At 53.9% G+C, this 17,898-nt stretch overlaps 1 protein-coding gene across 2 annotated transcripts in view; it reads right to left on the bottom strand.

The window, feature by feature from the left end:
* GOLGA3 (golgin A3) overlaps positions 1-17,898 on the bottom strand; it is a 43,576-nt gene that overhangs the window by 11,690 nt on the left and 13,988 nt on the right. For both annotated transcript variants that reach the window (XM_059408124.1, XM_059408125.1), the window contains exons 5-15: positions 13,758-14,416; positions 13,253-13,364; positions 11,309-11,615; positions 9,747-9,949; positions 6,826-6,963; positions 4,938-5,099; positions 4,284-4,652; positions 3,957-4,034; positions 2,939-3,202; positions 2,369-2,463; positions 1,424-1,640 (exon numbers count right to left, since the gene is read on the bottom strand). In XM_059408124.1, coding sequence (XP_059264107.1) covers positions 1,424-1,640; positions 2,369-2,463; positions 2,939-3,202; positions 3,957-4,034; positions 4,284-4,652; positions 4,938-5,099; positions 6,826-6,963; positions 9,747-9,949; positions 11,309-11,615; positions 13,253-13,364; positions 13,758-14,416 — 2,604 coding nt within the window. The remainder of the gene's footprint in view (positions 1-1,423; positions 1,641-2,368; positions 2,464-2,938; positions 3,203-3,956; positions 4,035-4,283; positions 4,653-4,937; positions 5,100-6,825; positions 6,964-9,746; positions 9,950-11,308; positions 11,616-13,252; positions 13,365-13,757; positions 14,417-17,898) is intronic.

Raw genomic sequence — 17,898 nt, 5'->3', positions numbered from 1 at the left:
ACTCTGACTTACAAACAAGAATGACAAATTACTCGCTGCGGCAAGCAAAGAGCACCAGGTGCGGCAGAACTACTGGCCCACGTGCGTGCACACACTCACTGCTGCGGGCAGCCGTGTGTCTCCGCTCACAGCCATTCTTTCTTCATTTTTTTTAAAAAGATTTTATTTATTTATTTGAGGGAGAATGAGTGAGAGAGAGCATGAGAGAGGAGAAGGTCGGAGGGAGAAGCCGACTCCCCAAGGAGCTGGGAGCCGGATGCGGGACTCGATCCTGGAAGTCTGGGATCATGACCTGAGCCGAAGGCAGTCGCCCAACCAATGGAGCCACCCAGGCGCCCGTCTCACAGCCATTCTGATCAAGGAGGATCTACCGCTTCCTCCATTTGGGCCTCGTTTTACTGAGGATCGGGGGGTGAGTGACTTGCCGAAGGCCCCATTTAACAAGTGGTGAGGCACAGACCAAGCCAGGACTCCGGCTCTGAAGCTGCTGTGCGGCGGTGGCGACGGGGAGGCGGGGGGGACACAACAGCAGGCCCCCGGAGGCATTTACAGTCTGTCTCTGACACTGGGGAAGCCAGAGAATCAAAAAACAAGCCAAGAAATATTTTTAGGTTGAAGGGAAATTGCAACTTAATAAATTTCCCTCCTCCCATTATTTTATAATTAGGTAAAAGAAGTACCTAATTTGGTAAGAAAACAATGTGCTATATAGCTTCCCACTTTTAAATTCTTACGTAGAGAAAAAAAAAAGACCAACTTCGTTTAGTAAGAAACACAATCACTAAACGTAAGTGATACGTTGGCTAGGAATAAACAAAAAGCAAATTAACAAAATCGGATAAAACTTGACGCTGGCCGGGGTGCCTGGGTGGCTCAGTGGGTTAAAGCCTCTGCCTTCAGCTTAGGTCCTGGTCCCAGGGTCCTGGGATCGAGCCCCACATCGGGCTCTCTGCTCAGCGGGGAGCCTGCTTCCCTCTCTCTGCCTGCCTCTCTACCTGCTTGTGATCTCTCTCTGTCAAATAAATAAATAAAATCTTAAAAAAGAAAAAGATTATTTCCTTTTGAAGCTTTCCTGGACTCTGCAAATACACCCCCCCCCACGGGCACTCAGGAAATCCCTCCCCAGACACCAGGGCGGTGTGGAGAAGGACAGGAGTGGGCAGGGAGGCTGAGGGAGGAGGTGACGGTGTGCCCGGTGCAGGCGTGCAGGGCCTAACTGAGAGAATGTGCGGGCGGCGCTCAAGCCCTTGGTCACACTGCTAGCGCCCGACACTTTACAGAGATGTGGCCGACACGCTAAGCTCTGCCCCGGGTCTCCAATCTTTCTACCAGGTCTTCAGAATGTGAACGTTTATAACACGTCGAGTCCCCAGTACTGAGTCTGCACACCTGGCACCCCAGCCGGGAGCAGATGGTTACCCACGTGCAGAGGGAGGTCGCTGCTGCCGCTGGCCGCCTGGGCTCTCAGCTGGCTCAGTTCTGCCTCTGCCGACTCCTTGGCTGCGAGGGCCTCCTGCAGGCGGCGGCTAAGGATGCCCACCGCGTTCTCGTAGGCCTTGTGCTTGGTCTTCATCTCCTTCTGAGCGCTGCTCAGGTCTGAGCCCAGCCGCTTCATCCTCTGCTTCTGCTCCGTGATGGCCCTAGGGTGCGGCAGGCAGGACAGAGACGGAGTCCGAACTCACTCCCGACAGGAAGCCCTGGCGCGGGCACCAAGGAAAGGCAGGTCCTCACCCGCCCCCAGCCCCACCCTGGCTAGCTGCTGCTCCCCCCAGACCCAATCCCCCAGACGAGGCCAGCGGCAACTCCCCCCCCAGAGCCTTCCATCCTGCTCCCCTCTCAGAGCCGCTCCAGGGACCTCATGGAAAACAGAGAACGCTTCTGTCCTCGCAGACACACACTCCCAGTGCTCGGAGCAGCAGTAATAAACCCAACAGTGCAGCTCACAGGTAACCTCCCGTGATGAAAGTAAGGTCGTGCAGGACACAAGATGCCACAGGCATTAAAGGCCCCAAAAAGCTACTGGAGTGCACACACGCAGCAGGAGGGATACACACACGTCAGCCCCGTGGTGGGACCGGGAAGGGCAGGGGCTGCCACATGCACCTGCCGTGGAACACACACACACAGGCCTGTGCCTGTGAACCACTGGCAGTCACCGATGCAGGGCGGGGTCCGCCCTCCAGCCTTAGCTTTGCAATCTGACTTCCCTGGCTGCCTACAAGGGGATCCCGTGTTGCTTCTCCTCGGCAAGGGCTCCACTGACAGCGTGTTTGGGGTCCCCCGGCCCTCAGCTGCTGCGTGTCCCCGACAGGGCTCGAGTCCGCCCGCGCCCAACCTTTCCGCCCCCACGCGGCTCGGGCCCACGTACTTGGTGGCTTCTTGCTGCAGCTCTTCAATCTGCTTCTTGAGCACCGCATTGGCCTCTGTAAGAGCTACCATTTGCTCTTTATCAAACTGCAAAGACTTCCGAGAAAGGGGAGAAAAGACAAAGTGAGCAGAGCAAAGCCCTCCCCTGCAGCCTGCTTCCCAGGACCAGGCTCTCGTGGCTCAGTGTTGCTGGTCCATGGCCACCCTCAAGCACAAAGCCTCTGAAGGACCCTGACAGAGGTTCACTCTCTGTATAAGCGATCACTTTAGAGCTGTCCAGAGTGTTGTGGGGAATGCCCAGGTCAGCCTCTGTCTGCGGCTCCGCCCGTAGTCCCCGAGGGACCAGCCCTCCCCGAGCCCCCCAGGGCCCCTCCCAGCGCCTGCTGGAGTGAACTATCAATGGCTGACGGCCTCCAGCCCCGTGCGGTCTCCAGTGAGGAACCTGCCTGTCTGCCTGTCCTTCCAGGACGGGAACTCCAGGAAGGACTTGTTCCAGGCTGTCCTGCCCTCTACCCTGCACGACAGACCCCGAGGCACATCTGGCCGAACCCTGAAGTCAAATGCGTCCCACCTGCAAGCGCGTCTCCATCTCGTCGCGCTCCCTCTGTGCCGACTGGAGATGCCCTTCGAGGTCGGCCATCTGCTGGTGGATGTGGGACATCTCCTTCTGCAAGCGCACGTGTTCCACCTCCACGGACTTCTTCTCCCCTTGAAGCTTAATTAACTCCTGCCTCAGCTCCTTCAGCTCCGAGTCAAGCCTCTTCTTCGTGGCCTTCAGCTCACCGATGAGCTGGTCTTTGGAGGTGGCGTCCCGCCGATAGGCCTCCACCATCACCTGCCCGACAAGACAGAGCTGACGCGCAGCCTCCTTCAGCGGAAGGGCTCACTGCTGGTGCACGGCATGCCGTGTCTTGCAGTACGGACGACGCATTTCACCAGCTCCAGGACACCATTAGCTGAGGCACAGCATCAGCTCACGCATCTGAGCACGTCTGGGAGATGTGCACAGGGTCACCTGGCGGCCTCCCCTTCCCTGGGGCCCAGGCGAGTGCTCCCGCTCGGCCACACCGCCACGCTTCCACTGGGTCCTCCCCCTGCTGGCGTCCCAGCAACAAACTCCAGAACCACGTCTAACTGTCCCTCGGGTCGGCCTTCCTCAAGATGCTGGTGCGAGCCACACTTGGCATTCATTCCTCCAACGGCTGCATGGGCTCGGCTCCCTTGCGACATGAGCCCCCGCCCTCCACCCGGGCCAGGACCTGCCGCAGCTACGGCAGGGTGTCGTTTCTCAGAGACGCGCTAACAGGAAAGTCAGTCCGTGTCGTAGCCCAGCTCATGCCCTCTGAGAGGACGGAGGACCAAGACCAAGATCCACACCACAGATGCCAACCCTACTCTGAAGCCGTCCGGACTAGAGACCGTAAAACGGGGGGGGGGGGGGGGGGGTGTGAGAGCGCAGCTAAAAACAAACCTGCGGGGGTCTAACACTGCTTCCCACTTGACCAGTTTTGTTCTAGAGAAATGATTAAACCACACGGCATTTTTTGTCACACACTTGCTGTGCGTAAGGAAAACCAACGCGTTTTTACCTTTTGTTGAAGAAACTGCTCCTTTATCTTCTGTGTCTGCTTCTTCAGGGTGGCGGCCTCCTGCTGTAACTGCTCCACCTGCAAAGGACACGCGCGCGGCCGTCACTGAGGCCGCTCTGCTCCCGGGGAGGCCGGTGCCCGCTCCCGCCTGTCTCAGTCCACAGTGAACCCACCAGCGAGCACACAGCAACATAGGCAAGACTCCAGTGTGACAGTGTCCCAAACCCCGCGTCTCCGCACTTTTCAGGGGTCAGAGCTGGGATCCCTCTTACTGAGCCAACCGAGCAAACTCAGCCTCGGCAGCAAAATGGCAGCAAAGCACATTACCTGGCTGGACTTCACGGCTAAGTCTTGCCTCAACTGCTCTAAAACCTGCGAGGTCTCCTCGGTGCCCTCCTCCAAGCGCTTGGCTCCTCTGTCCAGGTCCTCCCTGCCACTCCTGGCCGCCTGCAGAGCCACCTCTAAAACAATCTTCTCATTTTGCAGGAAGCGGATGGTGTCGTCCCTGGAGGCGGCCTCCCCCTGCAGCTCCTCCAGCCGGGCGTGCAGCTCGTCGTAGCGCATCTGCAGGTCGTCGAGGGACTGCTCCCGGGCCTGCAACGTCTCCTGTGTTGCGGTGAGCTGCCTCAGCAGGTCGAGGTGCTCCTGCTGTAACACCGAAAGCTGCCGGTCTCGCTGCTGCAAAGTCAGATTCACCTGGAAAATAGGGACTCGATTCACAAGGACTGCCGTGCAACAAAAACCCTGCCCCTGCTCGGGGAGTGTGTTCAGGACGCTTTGGGGTCAATGTTCTGTATGGAAAGTTCTGGGGTGGAAGACCAGGATGGAGTCAACACCCGGCCAGGTATGGCAGCAACAGCCGGACTGCTGAGGAGATGTGGTAACGGATTCAGCAGGCACCGGCCCCAATGCGGGCAGTGAGGCCAGGGACGGGCTGTGTGCAGCACCGGGGCAGCCACGCGAGGCACGGTGGGCGCTTGCCTGCTCCAACCGCTGCTCCAGGGATGCCGCGGAGGCCGCCACCTTCTGCAGCTGCTCCTTCTCGTCCTCGAACTCCTCCAGCCTCCGCTGCAGGTCCTCCTCCACCATCGTCTTTGCCTCCTGAATCTGCACGAAGGCAGCTTCCTGGTCCAACATGTCGGCCTGAGCACAGAAAACAGTGTTTTTAAAAACAACAACAACAACAACAACAACAACACAACACTATCAGGATAACCTGACAACCACAGCAGACTGAGTGGGAAAACCTCATTCACCTCACTGTCCTGTCTTTGACCCACACAGTGAGGAGCCAAGGGGCACAGAGGCCCAAGGCTGGTGACCTCCTGCTGCCCAAGAGAGAGGCCACCTCACCCACTTCCTGGCCCATGATTCCCTCTGCTGACACCTGGGCCCGCCGGGTCAAAGTGAGCACAAGACCAGCTTGAGGAAATGGGATAAAAGGGGCACCTGGGTGGCTCAGTGGGTTAAACCCTCTGCCTTTGGCTCGGGTCATGATCCCGGGGTCCTGGGATCGAGCCCCATATCGGGCTCTCTGCTCAGTGGGGAGCCTGCTTCCCCCTCTCTCTCTGCCTGCCTCTCTGCCTACTTGGGATCTCTGTCTATTAAGTAAATAAATAAAATCTTTAAATAAAATACATCTCCTCACCAAAAAAAAAGAAAGAAAGAAAAGAAATGGGATAAAGTGATGAGCGACCCTTCCCTGCCTCTAAGGTGAGGACAGACTGCAGAGCATCCCTGTGTTGGGGAAGGGATACTGGGAACATTTTTTTTTTTTTAAGATTTTGTTTATTTGACAGAGAAACAAGTGAGAGAGAAAACAAGGAGGGAAAGGGAAAGGGAGAAGCAGGCTCCCGGCCTAGCAGGCAGCCCGATGTGGGGCTCGGTCCCAGGACCCTGGGATCATGACCCGAGCCGCCCAGGCTCCCCTACTGGGAACACTCTCACTTAGCTGGTGAAACCACAGGAGGGCTGTGAGACAAACATCGCATTCCTTACGGTGTGATTATGTAGACAAGACCCAACACCTAGATGTATTTCTTAGGGAAAAATATCAGTTTATAATTTAAAGTTCTTTCAGTTCTTTGGTGCTGAGCCCCAGTAGCAGATGCCTGCTGTGCCGCAATGATCCCTCGTCACCCTCGTCCCCCGTGAGGACACGGGGTGTGCAGAGAGGCGGGAGACAGAGGAGAGGCCACAGTCCCAGGACACCATCTTTCCACATCCTTGGCACACAGCTGCCAGGCACACACTGCCCAGATGTTGGGCACCTTCCCGACAAGCCTGTACGCGTTATCACCTTCATTTCATAGAACAAGGGAACAAGGCTCAGAGAAGGTAAGAAACCATATGGGGTCCCAGAGCTGAGGAGACCAGTCAAAGCTGCTGTGCCCACCACCCCAGGCACAATCTGTGGAGGCAGCCGGTCCTGTCCTAACTCAGGCGTGTGGCTGCGAGGGTTAAAGAGGACACAAGCAGAGAGCACAGAGACAAGAAAATACTTGTTCCTATGAGGCCTTCTGAGATCCAACATGCTGAACTGCTTCCCCCACCTGCCAGCCAGCCCCAGCCCCTGCCCAAGTGCAAGGCCCACGTGGGAGAGCTGAAGACAAGTCGGCACCAGCAGCTCAGATCAGAGAGACACAGGAGCTTCCCGTGAATGTGAGGGTCAGAGTCCCCAACCTGAAATCACTGCTACTTGTCCTACAGATTATCTTAAAAGACACTTGAATGTAAGCATACATAATGTCAGTGTTTATGTACGTGTGTTTGTCAACTTGAACCTTGACCAGCGTGAAAACGAAGCCCCAACCCCAGACGCCCCAGACGAACACCAACTGGCCGAGGTCCCGGGACACACAGCCCTCACCTCGATGCCCTGCAGCTGGACAGCAATGCGCTCCTTCTCCTTGATGGACCTCTGCTGCGTTTCCGTCAGCTGCTGTGACAGGGATACGTTCTCAAGCTTCAGGTGCTCCAGGAGGCCTGCCTGGGTCATCTGTCCAACCTTCAAAGAAAAAATCCACAAGGTAGAAAGTGGCCAGATTTCATGCTCAAGTGCAGACTGGGCTATCCCTGAGGCCAAGACGGGGAGGGTCCCTACCCAGCGATGGCCCCTGGGGGAAGCTGTTCCCCAGGACCCCCCACACAGGGCTCATGGCCCACCCTCCTGTCACTCACCCTGACCACCTGGGCTGCTGTGCCTAAGAGGGGCAGGCTGGCAGTCCTGAGGTCACGGGTCAATCCCCCCAAGGCTACGCACTTTGTTGCAAGACCTACACAAACGTTCTCAGTGAAGGTATATGTGTTAGCCCAGGGCTGAGGGGCCTCATCTGGTTACAGGGACAGCAGGGATTGGAATCTGCCCCCAAAATGACCTGACCAAGGGGCACCTGGTGGCTCAGTGGGTTAAAGCCTCTGCCTTCAGCTCAGGTCGTGATCCCAGGGTCCTGGGACCAAGCCCTGCATTGAGCTCTCTGCTCTGCGGGGAGCCTGCTTCCCTCTCTCTCTGCCTACTTGTGATCTTCTGTCAACTTAGTAAAATCTTAAAAAAAAAAAAAATGACCTAACCAACTAGGACCAGATACATCTCATGCCCTGCCCTCTCAGTGCCTGTTTGAGATACTGGCCATACAGGCTGACCCTGGCCATTCCCAGGAAGCAAGCTGGCCCAGGATGACCCCTAGCTGTCACACAGTCAGGCCTCCTCTGACCCGCCGTCTCTCACACAGAAGGCATCGAGCACAGCATGCCAGTCCTGAGAGGGGCTCAGGAAAGAGAAGCCCTGAGGGAACACAGGTCTGTGACTGGATTTTCCTGCATATTACTTCCAGATCTAATGTGGACACTTCTTGACTTGAGAGATGCAGATGTGACCAGAAGTTGTGAATGTTGGGGTCTCAGTGGAAGCTACCCAGAGCAGAGGAGGAGGCACCATCTGCTGGGACTGTGTTCTAAGGCAATGAAAGAGAAAAGACCACCCTGCTCTGTCCTGCCTCTTGAATGTGCCTGGCAACATTTCTACGTCAGCAGGAGAGGAGGAAATGCCTTCACCTTCCTAATCAGGAATGCTGACCCCGGGTTCCCAAGGTATCTGAGAAAACGCAGTCTTGGCTCTTAGACTCCACTGCCTGGGGCCCTCTCTCCACTTCTGTCTCATGTCAAGATACATAAATGTAGCTGCTTTAAATACGCCTTTAAATATGCATTTATGCCTTGTATAAATGACTGTCACTTCAAGCTTGCATTAACTTGCACAGTGATTTCCATGTATGTTGTAAGTAGAATAAATGCTTATCCGTATGGTCCTTTGGCTTAAAATATATGAAACACAAATTTAAGAATATTTCTATTTCATGTATTCACAGACTTTAGATTTTCTGTGTGTGTGTGTTTTTTTTTAAGAGCATTTGGTGGAGTTAGTAATTTATACCTTCTACTTAATAAGTAAGTGTGGTTTTTTTTGTTTTTGTTTTTTGTTAAAGATCTGTGCCAGGGATTCTTTTTTCTTTTTTTTTAAGATTTTTATTTATTTATTTGACAGAGAGAGATCACAAGCAGGCAGAGAGGCAGGCAGAGAGAGAGGGGGATGCAGGCTCCCTGCTGAGGAGGGAGCCCGATGCCGGGCTCGATCCCAGGACCCGGAGATCACGACCTGAGCCAAAGGCAGAGGCTCAACCCACTAAGCCACCCAAGTGCCCCCTTAATAAATAAGTTTTAACTAACCTCTAATATTTTATCTGAAGAAAAGACAAAAGAAAGGGAGAGAGAACAAAACCTGCAGCGGAATTCAAAAAGAGGATAGAGGCTGACCAAGGCACCACTCGTCATTCTCACGATCTAATCAGTCTAAAGCACCAAGATGTGGAGCAAAGTGCCTCTCAGGCACTTGTCTGCCATCCCGAGCGCCTCTGGAGCACAGTGGGCCCAGAGGGAGAGGCCTCAAGGAAAAGTGCAGGACCCAGTGTTACTCCACGGGCCTGGATGGTCACCCACTCCCCCACTCTTCGTGCAGACTCAGAGGCTGACACACCTGTACCCCCAACAAAACAGAGAGAAACATTCAGAGTATTCATGTGGGACAGACCTGGTGCCCAAGCAGCTGGAGCCAGTGAAACTCCAACCAGGAGGTGACACATGCTGTGCTCTGTGCATGTCAGCAATGACCCAGGAGGGCAGTGACCAGGACATAGGAGCTGGTGTGCGAGTCCTGAGACCCAGGCAGACACCGGGCTGAGCTAGATTCCAACAATGGCAGCCCCCCTCCTCTGGGGGGGACTCATCAGAGCTTCGGGAACAGAAATTCCAGAGAGGGGACTTAAGAATTTAAAATGTGCAAGCAGAAGCTGAAAGACTCCTGGGATCAGAAGGTCATGGAGGGTGGCTGTCCCACAGGATGGGGTGTAGGCTAGATGAGCGGGCAACAGAGTTCTCAAAAATGTATCCATAAGGACGCCTGGGTGGCTCAGTGGGTTAAGCCTCTGCCTTTGGCTCAGGTCATAATCTCAGGGTCCTGGGATCCAGCCCCACATCGGGCTCTCAGCTCAGCGGCGAGCCAGCTTCCCCCTCTCTCTCTGCCTACTTGTGATCTCTTTCTCTCTTTCTCTGTGTCAAATAAAATCTTTAAAAAAAAAAAAAAAAAAAAAAAACCCAGAAAGACCAACCTGTTACATTAAAAAAAAATAAGAAAGAAAGAAAGAAAAATGTATCCATAAAATCTAAAAACAGAAAGACTTTCTAATTGAGGAAAAAGGGAACTGCTGTACAGGAGAGACACGTCAGGGGCCATACCTGGATGTGAGCCATCTCTCCCTGCAGTCTGACCCGGGCCTCCTGGGCCAGGGCGAGCTGCTGCTGGTACCACTCCCGGACGTGCTGCAGAGAGGCGATCTCGGCCTGGGACGCCTTCAACTTGCTGCTCAGAGCCGCGCGCTCCCCTTGCACCTGCTGGAGCTGGCTCTGCAGGGCCGCCATCTGCTGCCGCAAGTCATGCACTGGAAGCAAGCAGAGCAGCTCAGGGGCCTGCTGCACACAGGAGAGCCTGCAGCTCGGCACAGACACGCCGAGCAGAGCCAGGCGCTCGGCAAAGTGAGAAACACGGCTGACTCTCTCCACGCTGCCATCGTGGGTGCTGAATCGTGGCTCCCCGGTGGGAAACGGGTCAGCTGATCAATACACAACCTTGTTTCGTGTGTGTGTACGTGGTAAAGGCGCCTCGTTTACTCTGTACTGTTGACTCACCAGCACTGAACTCACAGCCACTGAACTCAGGCCTGAATGATGCTCACCTAACACACGTGTTTTCTCCACGAAACACATCACTCCTTGCACTAAGAGCACACAACAGTGTCTGGAGTTCATTTTAAATTGTAAAACCACCCTAAAAAGTACAAAGATGCAAAGGAGGTGATGCTAAACTGTACGAGGGCACCTGCTCAGCTGGGAGAGAGCACGCTGGGCAGCTCGCACCTTGCACAGAACGCCCCTGCTTTCGAGTGACCGAGTGCAGTACTGCTCTGGGGGGCTACAACCACTCGGAATGAGCCAGGGGATTCACAATTAGGGATCCATGGATACTGAGGGTCAACTGTGTGTCCACAAAGCCACTGCGGGTGCTAGGTCTCTGGTCTTCAAAGGCCTGATGGCATCTGGGTCAATAAACAGAATGGCATCGTGCTGCTAATTCCACTAAAACCCAATGGTGTGCTGATATGGCCAACTCCTAACACTGACAAGAGCGGGAGGGGAGGAAAGCAGGAGACGGGAAGCACAATAACCCAAAGCACACTACAAACAAAACTGGTCAAACACTCGAAAATTAAAATTATACCCAACATTTAAGAAAACACTCACCATTAGAAAGACTACTCCCAGAACTTAAAAAACAAACAAAAATGAGAGTTTAAGAGGATCCACGATCCCTTATCAGACATCCCTGGGGCCAGATGCATTTCAGAGATCAGAGTGGGGGCGTTTTGGAAAGGCAGCCCCGGTCCAGCCGCAGCAGCCATGCCCTCGGCTCCGCGCGTGGGAGTGCCTGCCGGCCAGCTCTGTTGCCCAGCGGGCTCTGGTCAGGGCAGGCCTTGCAAGCCAGACTTAAAAGGTCCCCTTTGCTGCATGTGCAAAAATATGCCGAATTCCGTGCACTCAACCAAAAACAGTACTTACTTTAGAGAAGTGTACAGCCTGTACATAAATCAGCAGGACTACAACACCTCTCAGAGTATAGTGGAACAGGTCAGTCCCCAGAGCAGAGGAGCCGAACCCGCCCGCAGTCAGACCACAGTCTGTGGGAAGCCTCTGAGAGGGTTAAGGAGCGGAACCGCCGCGGGCCGGGCCGGGAGCGCGCTCACCTGTGCTGTCCTTACTGAGGATGTGTCTCTGCATCTCCTCCACTTTGGCCGTGAGTCTCTGGTACTGCTCCTCCGCCACCTGCAGGTCACTGTTGGACGACGCCAGGCTGGCATTCTTGGCTTCCAGCAAGTTCTGCAGGTCGGTCATTGCTCGCTCCAGGTCCCAGCAAGACTGCTTCAAGGTGTCCACCTCCGAGCTGAGCGAGTCCTGCCGCTGCTGGCTGCTGTGGCTGTGCTCCACCTGTGCCTGCAGCCTCGTGCTCAGCGCGGCGAGCTGCGCCTGCAGCTCTGCCTTCTCTTTAAGTGCCTGCAAAGACCCCCAGCTGGAAACGGACTCTCAAAAAACGAGCCAGTTCCACCCTGTGCAGTAAGAGGGCCGCCAGGATGAACGAGCGAGACACAGAGGGGAAAGGCCGTGATTCCTAAGCTTTCAGCTGCTCTCCCATGATGGCTCTCCCCCAAAGAACGCAGGTTCTCCAAACAGGCCGAAGGGGCGGGAGGGGCAACCACACAGTCTGCTCACTTTCTGCACAGGAGTGCCCCGACTACGCAGGCACCTGCTCGTCCACAAGGATGTTGGAAAACACAATTGTTCAGAAAACAAGTGCACTGGCGTGCACACGCATACACACGAAGAAAGACGACCCGGAGTGCTGAGGGAACCCACGACACCAAGTGCAACACGCCTGCGGGTAAAGACCGCCTCCCGCTACACAAGAAGGGCTCCGAGGGGCTCTAGCTAGGGCCGCGGGGCACAAAGCACAGGAGGAACCACAGGGACACTGTGCGTAGGATAAAGCAAGAGTTAAGAGGGAAGGTGGGGCCTGGACAAGCCTTAGGCCCCAGCGCAGCAGAGAATGTCCAAGAGACAACAACGGAAGGGCAGAGGCCTCATCTGCCACTGGCATCTCCTGCCTGCCGGCAAATGAGTCTATCAGGGTGTGGACAGGAATTCCAAAATGCAAAGATGGGCACACAAATGCACATCAACACACACGAGAAGAAACCAACATCGGGAAGACAAATATCAAATTCAAGAAACAGAAGAATAAATACCCAAGAAAATCGAGTTATCTGAGCAAAACAGGGAGAGTTTGCAGGAAGAATTTGGATTTTTACAGAAAAGCCACAAGGGATCACACCCGTCACGATTCACACAACTGAAGAGCAAATCAGTGTCCCGGGAGGAAGCGAAGGCACAGCACAGTAAAAGCAAACAAAGGTGCCGACATCATTCGCGGGCTTGAACGTGCGGACGCAGCACAGTGCATCCGTGAGGGGATACTGCAAAGAGGGAAGGACTGCCAGTCACGGGCCGCCAAAATTCACCTTCATCCCCAGCGAGCACCTCCCCCATCGACACAGGTCTCCGTACGGAGGGTCAGTCTGTGTCCCAGGCCCACGTCACGCAAACACCACATCAGGCCTGAGAGGCGCATCTGGCAGAGCCTCACCTGCGCCCCATCCTCGAGCACACACGCGGCACGCCACCACCTCTGAGCCCGCGTGTGCCCCTGCTCTCCAGCCCGAACCGAGAGGGCTGGACGCTACTGCACAGACTCACTGTCCGCGGGACAGCTGAAAATTAAGGGATGGAAACAAAGAGAAAACAGCAAGATTCACAAAAAAGCAGCAAAAAAGCAGAAGCCATAGCAAAGAGAATTAAAGGGACGAAGACAACAATTTCACGATGCCAGGGAAGTGAAATCCGCCACAGGACTGTGAGGTCAGGGCTCGGACAGAGATCCGGGGAAACTGAGGCACGCAGCCAGAGAGGAAACCAGGGCACTTCTCGCTGAGGCTGACAAAGCACGCAGACAAAGCGGGAGGACACAGAAGCCCTGGGTGCCGCTTCGAGACGTGTGCACAACCGCACACAACCGCCGGGCGTCACACACCCCTCCCAGAGCCGTGGCACACCGGCCCGCCGAGCGCGCCTGTTACCTGACTGGCCTCTGCAGACAGCGCCTCCAGCTGCCCTTCGAGCCTCATCTTGTCTTTAAGGGCCTGCAGCATGGCGTCGTGGGTCTCGGTGGCAGAGCTCTCCAGGGACACGCTGCGGGACGAGGGCACAGAGCATCAGGCGCCTGACATCGCAGGGCGCCTCACACCACTCCTCTTCCCCCCAGGTTTTTTTCAGTAAGTCACAAGATCTGAGGGAAGCACTGGTGCCCTTCCAGATGCTACCAACACACACCCCCACGGAGCCGGAACACCCCACTGAAATGGCAGCTGGGGAGGCACAGGGCAGTCTCGGAGACGCGTCTGCACAAACGCTGGAAGACACCGTATCTTAACAACAGAAACGCTACTGACCTACTCCGTCTCTTACAAGGCAACAGAGCTGTGTGGACGTGAACTGGGGACGATGAGGCACGTAGCCAGGAGGGCAGAACCGCACTGTCCGGCAGCTCCGGCAGCGGAGGGGCGGTCTGCCGGCGGCACCCACCTGCTGGAGATGCTGTCTGTCCGACTCCGCGTCTCCCCATTGACCTCCTGTCCCCGGTCTTGGTGCTCGGTGGCTGCGGCCTGGAGGACATCCGTGATGGAGGGGAACTGGCCCAGCGCACCAGCGGCCATCTCTTGGCCATTGACCACATAGGAGTCTTCTCGAGCGCCCACGGTGGTCACCAGAAGCCCGCACGTACCGCGGGTAGAGACGCTGCTGTGGGAGGAGGTGTCGCTCTCATTCCCGTCGGCCTCAGACGTGTTGTCACCCGTCAGGGACGCGTTCTCCAGGTGGTCCTCAGCCTCAGGACACAAACTAACCTCGGACACCACGGATGTCACACTGCTGCGGTTCTGCTTCAGAGAGCCCCTGGCACAGTCTGCAGCAGGCACGTCTCCGCCAGAACTCCCGGTACCTGCGTCTTCAGTTTTGTAATCAGCCAGAGACCGAATTTTGCTTGACTTGGAACTTTTCTTCCCCTTAGGATGTGTCAGGAGCCCTAAGCTGCCCACCTTTGGGCCTCGAGGGACACTGGTGCGCAGGAAGGAATACTCCTTCGTCAGGGCCACAGCACTGGCCCGGGGCAAGGCCTCTGGGTTCAGCATGAGTTCCGGGTCGAGTGTGCTAGACAGTCTCGTTCTAGCCGCAGGCTGACTGGACTGAGAAAGAAAAGTATAGAGACGATGTTGAAAAGCGACGAGCCGTGTTCAAATTCTGCCGGCCAGAAAGGCTGCACCAAGCACGCTCCCTGTGCAAACCCTCAGCACACCAGCTCCGCACCCAGTCACAGGTCCCGGCACACACCTCTCCTAACTGTGACTTGGCATCGTCTTAAAATTTCTGCCAGACCAAGTCCCTCCCCATGACCCTGCTATTAGGAGACTGTCCTAAAGTCCTCCTGCACTCACTTTTCTCAACAGACCTGCAATGTTCAAGTTGTTATTACTATTTTTTAAAGATTTTGCTTATTCAGTTGTCAGATAGACAGAGGAAGAGGGAGGGAGAGCAAGCAAGCGCACGAAAGCAGGGGAGCGGCAGGCCCAGGGAGAAGCAGGCTCCCCGCCAAGCAGGGAGCCCAATGTGGGACTCGATCCCAGGGCCTTGGGATCACGACCTGAGCGGAAAGGAGACAACTGACCTACTGAACCACCCAGGCATCCCTCAAGTTATTATTATTTTTTAATTAAGATTCATGCCCTGTGTGGAGCCCAAACAGGGCTCAAACTCATGACCCTGAGATCATGACTTGAGCTGAGATCAAGAGTCAGATGCTCAACCAACTGAGCCACCAGGCACCCCGAAAATGTTCAAGTTAGGAAAAGTCCTGCTGGGATGTATGGGGGGCTCAGTCATTAAGCATCTGCCTTCAGTGCAGGTCATGATCTCAGGGTCCTGGGATCGAGTCCTGCATCGGGCTCCCTGCTCAGTGGGGAGCCTGCTTCTCCCTCTGCCTCTGCCCCATTCCAGCTCATGCTCTCTCTTGCCAACTCTCAAATAACTAAATAAAATCTTTAAAAAAGCCAACCCTGCTGAGTGACAACCACCTTAGCTTTATAATTACTTAGGGATAACAAGCTGCTCCCATTTATTCATACCAGCTTGCACATTTCTCAACAAAGGAAGAGATGTAGGATTCATCTAAATTCTAAACTATTTTTTTTTAGAGATTTTATGTATTTATTTGTCAGAGACAGAAGGAGCACCAGCAGCGGGGGGCAGCAGGCAGAGGCAGAGGGAGAAGCGGACTCCCCGCTGAGCAGGGAGCCCGATGTGGGGCTCAACCCCAGGACCCCGAGATCATGACCCGAGGCGAAGGCAGACACTTAACTGAATGAGCTACCCAGGCGCCCCAATTCTAAACCACTCCTATCGCCATTTTAACTTAATTCTTAAATACTTTATTATTTTATTGTTAAAACTATTATCTTTTCCCACTAATTTTATAACTAGTCATGTTAGCATAACTATTAATTTTTCATATTTGTGTCTTAAACTGACAATTTTCTGAATCATTAATTTAATAATTTTAGAATAGTTTAATAAACTCTAATTTTTTCAGCTGATCCTCTAGTTTTCCAAGGCATTGCCTACAAATAGTAACATTTTTTCCTCTTTTTCAGTATTTGTATCTCCCACTTCTTTTTCTTTCTTTTTTTTTTTTTTAAAGATTTTTTACAGGCTCCCCGCTGAGCAGAGAGCCGGTTGCGGGAATCGATCCCAGGACCCTGAGATCATGACCTGAGCCAAAGGCAGCGGCTTAACCCACTGAGCCACCCAGGTGCCCCTCCCACTTCTTTTTCTTATATTTATTATGTCAACTACAACTTCCCAGAGGGCCTTGAAAGGAGACGGAGGTTGATAGCAGACATTGTTCCTTGTTGCTATTTTGTAAAGATTTTATTTAAGAGAGACAGAGCATGCGTGAGCAAGAGGAGGGGCAGAGAGTGTAGCGGGAGAGGAAGAGAGAGAGAATCTTCAGCTGACTCTGCACTGTGGAGCCTGATGTGGGGCTTGATCTCACCATCCGGAGATCCCAACCTGAGCTGAAACCAGGACTTGGACACTCAACTGAATGAGCCACCCCAGGCGCCACCTCCAGATGCCTTTTCAAAATGACTTTCTCTTACAGAGAAACAGCCAATCCGATGCTTATGCCACCAAGTCTGTGCAATCACGACAGGCAAGGGGACCAGGTGGGGAAAGGGAAACATCTCAAAATGATACTGGGATGTGACGGGAAGAATAAATGAACAAAGAGAGCTGGAAAAGGGTCAGGGTGCAGGGCAATGGATATGCTGGCCAGTCCCGATACTAACACAGACTGTAAAGCCACAGTAATCAGATCCACTGAGAACTGAAAAGTGCAAGACAGGCGGATGGCACCGAATGCAGCCCAGAAATCCATCCACGTACAGCGGGGTTTGCCAATGGTCGGGGAGCCGCACAACAAGGAGGCACGGGAACTGCTGAGGGAACGAGCAACGTGAGAGCCACGCCGCAGCCCGCGCAGGGGTGAGTCCCCGCCTCTCGACCGCATCCAACGCATGTTAAAGAAACACATTTAAAGGTACTTTTTAGGAGCACTTGGGTGGCTCAGATGGTTAAGTGCCTGCCTTCGGCTCGGGTCATGATCCCAGGGCTGTGGGATCGAGCCCCACATCGGGCTCCCTGCTTGGTGGGGAGCCTGCTTCTCCCTCTCCTTCTACTGCTCCCCCTGCTGGTCTCTCGCTCTCCCTGTCAAATAAATAAATAAAATATTAAATAAATAAATAATAAAAATATTTTTATACTACCTCATACTTTTCTAATAAGAAGAAAACACTGGTAAGCTAACTTATATTCCTCCAATGGGAAGATCCTTTTGAAATATGACATAAGCCCTGAAAGAAGTAACAGCAAAGATAGAAAATCTTGACTACAAATGTTTAAAACGGATGTGCAATGAAAAATATGCCAGGGAAATAGTTAGAAGATACTGTCAAACAGGGAAAAAAAATTGCAATAAAGATGAGAAAGGGGCAATTTCCTGTCTATAGCACCTACGTTAACAAAAAGAGAACCAACAGAAAAATAAGCAAAGACTGACAGACACACAAACACAGGGCGTCTGGACGGGTCCGTCAGCTGAGCGTCCAGCTTGTGGTTTCGGCTCAGATTGTGATCTCAGGGTCGTGGGGTCCAGCGCCGCTTCAGGCTGCGGGCTTGGCGGGGACGCTGCCAGAGTCTCTCTCTCCCTCTCTCCTCCCCACTAAAATAGATGAATAAATCTTCAAAAAAAAAAAAAAGACAAAAACCACGAACACATAAAAAGCACAAACTGCTAGGAGACACTTGTTGTCACCTGTCAGAGAACGAAATCCAATTTTTGTTCCTTCAGTGCTCACAAGCACACCACACTAGCAGTCCCACTGCTGCCGGCTGGAGTATCAACCAGTCCGGCCATCCAGACTGCAGAGCATCAAGCTAACAAACACATAAAACCTTTACCCAATAATCTGACATTTAAGGCTTTGTCCACAAAAGTACACCAAGGCACAAAACATTCACTGCAGCACTGTTTGCAATTTCAAAAATTTAGAAACAATCAGCGACGCCTGGGTAGCTCAGTGAATTAAGTGTCCACCTTCAGCATGGGTCATGA

Source organism: Mustela nigripes, chromosome 8 (assembly GCF_022355385.1).
Source record: "Mustela nigripes isolate SB6536 chromosome 8, MUSNIG.SB6536, whole genome shotgun sequence".
NCBI classification, from domain to species: domain Eukaryota; kingdom Metazoa; phylum Chordata; class Mammalia; order Carnivora; family Mustelidae; genus Mustela; species Mustela nigripes.
Note: the sequence above shows the minus strand (reverse complement) of the source record. Positions and strands in the feature narration are given on the sequence as shown.